Source organism: Venturia canescens, chromosome 8, assembly GCF_019457755.1.
Source record: "Venturia canescens isolate UGA chromosome 8, ASM1945775v1, whole genome shotgun sequence".
NCBI lineage: Eukaryota > Metazoa > Arthropoda > Insecta > Hymenoptera > Ichneumonidae > Venturia > Venturia canescens.
The window spans coordinates 14960844-14969008 of NC_057428.1; the positions used below are offsets into that span (position 1 = coordinate 14960844).

An 8165-nucleotide genomic window follows, 5' to 3' on the forward strand; every position below is an offset into this window, starting at 1 on the left:
TAAAATCGATTGTATTTGCGAAATAATTATAAAAATTTCTATTCCGGAATATCAACGAGCGAATCTGCTTTATCTACTCAAAGGGTAAGGCTGGAATCGCGGCAGCGAAGCATGCAATAACCTTCCACCGGAGTTGGGCCTTCCACACTGATAATATTACCATTTTTTCTAGATTTCTTTGGGACCGTATATTTTTACCTGGATCATCTAGTGTTGAATTTGAATAATAATTTATGGATATAAATGGGTTAAAAAGGAGAGAAGGAATCTGCATGAGCGATTGAGTGAAGTAAACTGATTAATTTCAGAGTTGACCGCTGTTGAACAGCGCCACGAAAAGTGAAAGCAAAGTGAAAGTGAAGGATTTATGCTTTTCTAATATTGCATCATTGACAGTGCTCAGTTTTCGTGAAACGACATAGATATTTGTCGTTCAAAAATTAACCAATTCTAACCTAGAATTCCTAAAATAATTCAACTCGCTTCTCTCAGACTCCACCCTGAATTGCCCATTCTCGACGAATTGCGATTCAAGGGAACTGACAGAGCTGTCAAGACGGCTCTGCACTTTTCCTTATCTCCGAAAAATTGAATGTCAAAACATTTTTTCTTTCAAACCTTCGCGCTTGAGGCCACTCGAGGAATGGCTCGTTTTCGAGCTCTCTTATCACATTTATTTCACAGCGACTCATCTGCAGTACTGGAATCGCCGATCACTTGACCAGGAAAAATGCAGTTATTTGTTCAAACTATGGAAGGCGATCTGCAAAATGTCATTTCCTTCAAAAAAAATATTTGCACCTCGTTATTTCACTGTCGCTTCAATATTTCTTTTTATTATTTCGTTTATAGTGATTCTGATCACGTTTTGTTTCTTATTGTCCTTATCCCCTTACAGCATCCAGACCATCAGTAGTTTTGTTAATCTCTGCGACCGTCAGAGAGCGTGTGAATCAAAGAGTATAACAATAATCATCTGGTCTTAACCTGCTTAACATAACAAGTGAAAATACAAAAATTTTTTTTATTCACCTGTAACATTTTTAATCTCAAATTAGGAGAGAATCAATCGAGCTTTGAACGTTGTTTAAACTTGATTAGATAATACGAATGAAAATGATAAGAAATCACCCATATACTGTCGACATAAGAGACTCGTTTATATTTTCATAATTCAGTTCCGTGTCAGTCGCTGATCGCTGACGCGGTCGCAGCAGCAACGAACAGCAGAAACCTTTCAAAATCAATAATATATTTCTCCGACGACGCAATTCTCTCCATTTTTATTTACACCTTGAAAATAGATCATTGTGATTTTAAAAATGATTCGGTGTTCGATCAAGTTGAGCAGTGGCTTCTCAAATGCTGTTTTTTTCCAGAGGAAAATAACTCGGTCGAACGTCAAACTTTATGTGCGCAATCGCAGAATCCTTTGTGCCTCGAGTGCTAGAAATTCATCGACAAAAGCGAACGTTGATCCCAACAACGTTTATCGAAGTTTGCACGACGACGTCGACTGTGCGACCGGCGCCCATTTGCACGATTATGTTTGGCAAAACCTCGATAAATGGGCCGACAAGACTGCTGCGGTAAAATTTTTCGACCGATGACCGATTGTTGAGCTGATAAAAAACGATTCGCCACAAACTTTTTGAGCTAGCGCCCAGAACTTTAATTTTTTTGCGTCATTTTTGTGATTATGACTTTCGTCTTAAGGAGTTTCGGTACAGGCGATACAATGTTGCCATGCTAATCCATGCTAAAAAAATTAAAAAATTCAAAAAGTTCAGAATTTTATAAAATTTGGTGAACATATTCTTTAGTGCCAAATTTGACGACACAAATTTTTTAAGATTTTTCTTCTACACAGTTATCGAGTAATTGATCACTAAAGTTTACGTGTATAAGCATAGCGTTTCCATATATATAGGTATACATTCCGGGCATGAGAAATCTGCTTTAATGCGTAATTACTCGATAACTAAGTAGAAGAAAATTTTGAAAAAATTTGAATTTTCGCACTTGATGTTGAAGAACATTATCACCAAATTTCATCAATTTCTTAATATTTTGACTTTTGTACTGAAACTCCTTAACTTCGTGATTAACTTTAGTGAAGGAATTGCTGAAAAAAAATGATTTTCTTTTAAAAATCAAAATACATGAATAAAGAATTGAAAATTTGATCGATGGTTTAACATTGTTTGAGCTTTTGCTGCCTTGTTGTTTTTGGAAAACAGGTTTGCATCGTTACTGGACGGAGTTACACGTACGCTCAGCTGAGAAAAGCCTCCGGAAGATTAGCGACATCTCTCCGGAAGTGCAATCTCAACCCGGGCGATACGGTCGCGGTCGTATTGCCGAACGTGCCGGAATACGCGATTGTAGTTTTCGGGGCGAGCGAAGCAGGAATTCGGGTAAATTTGTTAAGTGATCGTTCCTAAAGCTCCTTGAATTAGAAAAGAAATAAAATCCTCCCGTCCCGTAGTCCTTACCATTGAAAATGTAATTTTATTAAATATTTTTCTCGTGAATAACACCGGAAAATCCGGCATAACGAAACTCAATGAAAAAAATCCATTTCCTCAGTTGGTTCCCATGAGTACAGCGTTCACCGCTTACGAGATAGGAATCCAGCTGAAAAATGCCAATGCCTCGGCCGTCGTAACGACGCCCTCGAAATATGCGACCGTCGCGACGAGCGTGGAGGGCAATCGCGAAGTCAAGTTGCCGATCATCGTCGTCGAGGATGGCAGCGGCGAGGTACCGGAAGGTGCGATTAAATTTGGCGACTTGACGAGAGAAGACGTTGAGGAGTTTGAAAAAACAGGCGAAAAAACGGGCACCGAGCCAGAGGATTCTATGCTGCTTCCTCTTTCCAGCGGGAGCACCGGACTCCCAAAAATAGTCGAATTGTCTCACAGGTTCGAAAGCAACGACCCTTCGATAAACTGGACAAAACAAATGATTTTTCCTACCAAAATCTATCCTAATACTTTTGCTTAAAACTTATCGATCTTCCTTGCTAATAATTCATTTATAATTCGTAGAAACGTCGTGGCGAACTTGAAGCAATTGTCAGTCAAAGGCGTAGCACTCTCGACAGCAGCAACGGCCAACTGGCAAGAAAACATTCCAATTATTTTGCCGCTGTATCACATTTACGGATTGATCGTCAACCTCAATTTGAGCATGACGTAAGAACGTTTGCCACCTTTTCAGAAATGCGTAAATTGGGCCTGATTTTTCAAACTGATTACGAGGCGTACAAAGCACTGCAGTATTGAAAAGCGTTTGACGGCACTTTGACAGTTTATCTCTAAGCGATGTTGCTATTTCTATTCACGGCGATACAAAAGTCTCAGATTACTGTGGTTGAGTCGATTATCGAGTCCAGAGCTGTTATCGCGTTATTATTTGGTGCTTTGGAAAATCGAGAATTCGTTTGAAGCAACGTGCCCATAATGACAGTTAATTCGAGTTCGGTTTGGGACCAAGCCGAAGGCGATTTTCCCGTCGATTTTTCTGCGTTCTTTCTCTCCCCCAAAACTCCAGTTTATCGGGGGCTAAATGAAGATGTTCACAGTGTAGGTGCGAAGATGCAGTTCATCCCGCAGTTCAGCGCCGAAGCTTTTTTCAAAGTTCTCAAAGAAGCTCGTCCCACGCAGCTGTACTTGGCGCCCCCGTTGATCCAGCTGATGGTTAACGATCCGAGAATGACGAAAAGCCATTTGGAATCGACGAAAACACTCGTGTGCGGGGCGGCTCCGATCGGCGAGGAAGTAATAACCAAATATCTCAAGCTCGCACCATCCCATACGAAAATCCTACAAGGCTATGGCTTGACCGAGTGTTCTCCGGTCGTCACCATGTCCACGGAATCCCCTTTCGTCTCAGTCGGTAAACCGATTCCCAACACCGATATCCGCGTCGTTGGCTTTGATGATGAAAACAAAGGAAACAATTTGAGCTTCGATCAAGTTGGCGAAATTTATGTCAGAGGACCACAAGTCATGAAAGGGTATTACAACAATCCTGATGCCACTGCCCAGTGCATGGAAGGAGATTGGTTGAAAACTGGGGACTTGGGCAGTGTAGATAAAAGTGGTAAAATCATTTATTTCCCCTTTCAAGTTCATTTCCAATTGATAATCACCTGGAACTATTGTCATTATTCCAATTCTGCAAGTACTTTGCACATTTTTCAAGATTATTTCATAACTTTTCGTCAAAAATTTCTATGGAAGTTGCTTACACGAGAATCTTGATTCTCGACGATTTTAGCAGATTTAAAGACTTTTTGACTGAATATCGAGTTCCTATTTTTTATTTAAATTTAAATCGAGGTTTAAGACAAAAATGGAATTTATGAAATTGTCCTGCGTCAGTAGAATTCAATAAAAATAGTTGTTTTGAATGAATGGATTCAGGTTACCTTTACATACGGGGCAGACTTAAAGAACTGATAAAAGTTCAGGGCTACCAAGTCGCGCCAGCAGAGATCGAGGATTTGATTCAGGGACACGAGAAAGTGGCAGAAGCCGCCGTTATAGGAGTCCCTCACGAGAAATATGGCGAAGTACCGAAAGCGTTCGTCGTAACGAAAAAGGGAGTCCATTTGAATCCTGAAGAAATAAAAAATTGGATTGCCGAACGTTTAGCCAAGTATAAACACCTTGGCCATGTTCAATTTGTTGATAAAATACCGAAAAATCCAGCAGGAAAAATACTTCGACGAGAACTCGAGAAAATGTGATGGTATTTAGTTTCTTGTTGTAACTCTAAAGACTGCGTACCTTGAATTTTCTGTGATTTTTTATGAAGACCTCGAATGCTGTTTCTTTATTTTATCCACAATCAATTTTGATTCCCATTTAAAATTGGTGTTTTTTTAAACTCCCATTCAAAAGTACCGAAGAACATTTTTCATTGGAAACATAAATAATGAAAGTGCTAACAGTCCGTAACACAAACAGATTACGTACAGATCTGCAAAGCATAAAACCAGTCCTTTGTGTTTTTAGTGGCTTCCTGATTGACTTCCGAGACAGCATTTGTTCATCCAGTTCTTCCGAGTCCCTTGATGAGCTTATGGTTCCAATGAATTTGAAGGAGACTCTGACCACGGAGATCAAAGGGCTCACTGGCCTATTGGAACGATCTCCGACGACTATCTGAATATGTAAAATAATTTGGTAGGACGATGCTTGCCAGATGAGTGGTAAACAATATTTTTATAAAATTTTTCAGGAATTGAGTAAGGCAGTTTAGACACTCAGTGCGACAGCTCGTTGCCAGCTATACTGGAACAAGAGAGTCTGAGTTATCAAGCTCTTGTACATTCAAATATGAAAATTTTTAGATTTTTATTGAGCATTGAAAATGGTAGAGGCCAGAAAGGGTCTGAAAGGCTTATCGTTAGCATCGGTCAGAGTCGGTCACAATTAAGGGATCAAAATGTACTAACAACTTCTCCCTGTGTTCATATACATATATATAAAAACAGAATGTTTAAAACAAATTATCTTTTGTAATCACTTAAATTCGAATTATTATGTAAAATACACTCTATGAGAAAAAATAAAAAAATCTACTCAGTGATTTCTTTAATAAGAATACTGAAATGGTTAGTCATCAGCATGATTCCGGTAAATGTGAGAAAATAACCTTAAAATTGGACCTTTATTTTGCGAGATCACATTCTTTAATAAACTGCTAGTACGTGTGAAAACAAAAAATTATGGTTTATTATCAAATGAAATATTTACTAGGAAACTGACGATCAGCTGTTCGGTAAAATATCTAAGATCCCTTTGTGATCATCAGTCGTTCACAGTAGAGCTTATATATAACTGCAGCAGAGATTCTATAATTTCGACTGAGTGAAAACATGTCATATCACGCTTCACAAATCGACCGCCTCTATGCGATGGAAATGCTTTTTATTTTAATTTTTAACCGGTATAATGATGATAATACGAGAAAACACATGGCAGTTGGATTGGTTACTGCGCGTAGTAACGTATATATTCAGTGAGCTACGGTTGTATCAATTATCTAATAGAAAAACATATTTATAATAAAACGAAAATTCAGTGCAAAAAATGCTCAAAATGGGTCGTCCAATAAAAAAAAGGGACGCTGATACTTCAATAACAGAAATTGGAAATCCGAAAAATTTGAAAAGATGCGAACTTGCGATTTGCGGTGAGGAAAAAATTTCCGAGGATGAAGGTTGCTATATTTTAGCACTTTGCGGTACTCATCAGGGGTAATATTCCTTTTTTATTGTTAAATGAAAATGCAGTCTGAAATATTATATGCAAGCAATGATTAATTTTTCGTATTGTTAATACGATATTTCCGTGTATGATTACAGTGAATCAGAATTCAGAATCGCTGCAGCTGCTTCGGATTGTACCAGCTCAGTTTATTCAGTGGGAGAAAGTGTAAATAGAATAAATATTCTCAATGAGAACAACTCTCCTATCGTCGGTATCAAATTCAGTCCTATATCTCGAAACATTGTGTACACTGCCATGAGAGATGGCTTTATCACAGCCTGTGACCTGAGAGCCAAAGGAAAAATAATTGCCACCATCAGAGGTAAATATCCATGAAAAATCAATTATAAGGATAACGTTAAACTGGAACAAGAAAACCATCATAATCACATCAAAATTAGAGGATAGTGATAATCAAATTTCAATCAAATGTACTTATTCATTTTTCAATTCTCGCTCCTTTCAATTTAGGTGGAAAAATAGATTTCAATATAATTCGTGATATTTAACTGTACTTGTAAAACTAAAATTTGTCTGTTTCAGATTTCACGCCTGATGGTAAACTCAGGCCTTTCAGTAGTTTCGACATAAGCAATGACGACAGGTATGCTGTAGCTGGAAGTGAGCATGTAGGTGGTGATGCGTTCATTTTGTTCTGGGATTTAAGATACAACAATGGCAGAATGAAAGAAAAAAGTGATTTACTTGGTGGGTACTGGGAGTCTCACATCGACGATATCACAACTCTATCATTCCATCCAACGAAACAAGATTATTTGGCCTCTGGAAGTACAGACGGCTTGATAAATATTTTCGACCTTACGCAAGACAGCGAAGATTCGGCTCTCAAATATGCTCTAAATACAGAATCGTCAGTTGTAAGTTGTCAAAGCAAATGAAAAATTCCAGACCAATATCATACATTTTTCCAAATGTTGATCTAAAAAATCTAATTGATCAATAAAATTTCTTTGAATTCCTTTACAGGACAGACTTGGTTGGCTTGACAACGGCAATATCTGGTGTACAACCCACACCCATGAACTACAACTCTGGGATCGTAAGGATGCCCAACCATATAGAAGATTTGAGCGCGACTCACTTGGAACTTTTATGGTTTGTAGGACGACAGTCGACCTCAAATACAAAAGACTTTTTACTAAAATCGCTCTGTTTTTGTTTAGAATTCCGATTTGGATTCTTGCTACGTTGTCAAAATGCACAACAGCAACGTTTTTGGGCATCCATTTTTGTTGGCAGGATCAACTAATTTTAACAAGTGAGATCGGATAACAAAGAACAATCTGCAATAAACAGAGTTGAAAACATGAAAATGTTCATAATTTCACTTGCCTCATGTATTTCAGCGATCTCAGCGGTTTAATCGTTGAGGATGACACGTTAGAGACGTGTTATGATTTGCCAGGGAACAAGCAGCTCGTTCGTGACAGCTGGTACGATGAGAAGGTCAGTTGATCATATTTATCTTGAAACGTACAAAGAATTAAAAGATACAAATTTCTTACCATTCTCTTTTTCTTACAATAGACCGGCTGTTTAGTAACCGGCGGTGAAATGGGAATCCTAAATTTTTGGAAAGAAAATGAGACGACACAAGAGAACAACGTAGCAAAGTCGTTGTCAAAATTGAGCGTTAAAAAGCGAGATAAACAAGCAAGGCCAAAGCCTTATTGAGTGTGAATATGCACGATATCGAATGTATATGTAAAAATAATTTTCCATATTTTTGTAAAATACATAGTATTAAGAATCTGAAATAGTATTTTTTTTTATCAATATTTCATGTACACTATTTCACGAGACACGAATAAATGATTAAATGAGAAGAAAAAAAAATAATCTTAAATAAAAAGTCCGAAA

The 8165-nt window shown here is 37.9% G+C and overlaps 2 protein-coding genes across 3 annotated transcripts; both read left to right on the plus strand.

The window, feature by feature from the left end:
• The first annotated feature begins 396 nt into the window (after nucleotides 1–396).
• LOC122415070 (4-coumarate--CoA ligase 2-like) lies at nucleotides 397–5616 on the plus strand. 2 transcript variants are annotated; one of them, XM_043426895.1, is made up of 7 exons: nucleotides 397–1589; nucleotides 2241–2417; nucleotides 2590–2924; nucleotides 3051–3197; nucleotides 3587–4107; nucleotides 4431–4758; nucleotides 5009–5616. In XM_043426895.1, exons 1-6 carry the CDS (start codon nucleotides 1323–1325, stop codon nucleotides 4754–4756), a joined length of 1773 nt encoding a protein of 590 aa, XP_043282830.1. In that variant the 5' UTR covers nucleotides 397–1322; the 3' UTR covers nucleotides 4757–4758; nucleotides 5009–5616. The 2 variants fall into 2 exon arrangements, with proteins under 2 accessions (XP_043282830.1, XP_043282829.1); XM_043426894.1 differs by having other exon boundaries at nucleotides 408–1589; nucleotides 5025–5616.
• A 223-nt stretch (nucleotides 5617–5839) lies between these two features.
• LOC122415072 (WD repeat-containing protein 89) lies at nucleotides 5840–8160 on the plus strand. The gene is made up of 7 exons (XM_043426899.1): nucleotides 5840–6271; nucleotides 6380–6606; nucleotides 6828–7162; nucleotides 7272–7400; nucleotides 7469–7563; nucleotides 7652–7751; nucleotides 7833–8160. Exons 1-7 carry the CDS (start codon nucleotides 6105–6107, stop codon nucleotides 7977–7979), a joined length of 1200 nt encoding a protein of 399 aa, XP_043282834.1. The 5' UTR covers nucleotides 5840–6104; the 3' UTR covers nucleotides 7980–8160.
• Nucleotides 8161–8165: the final 5 nt, after the last annotated feature.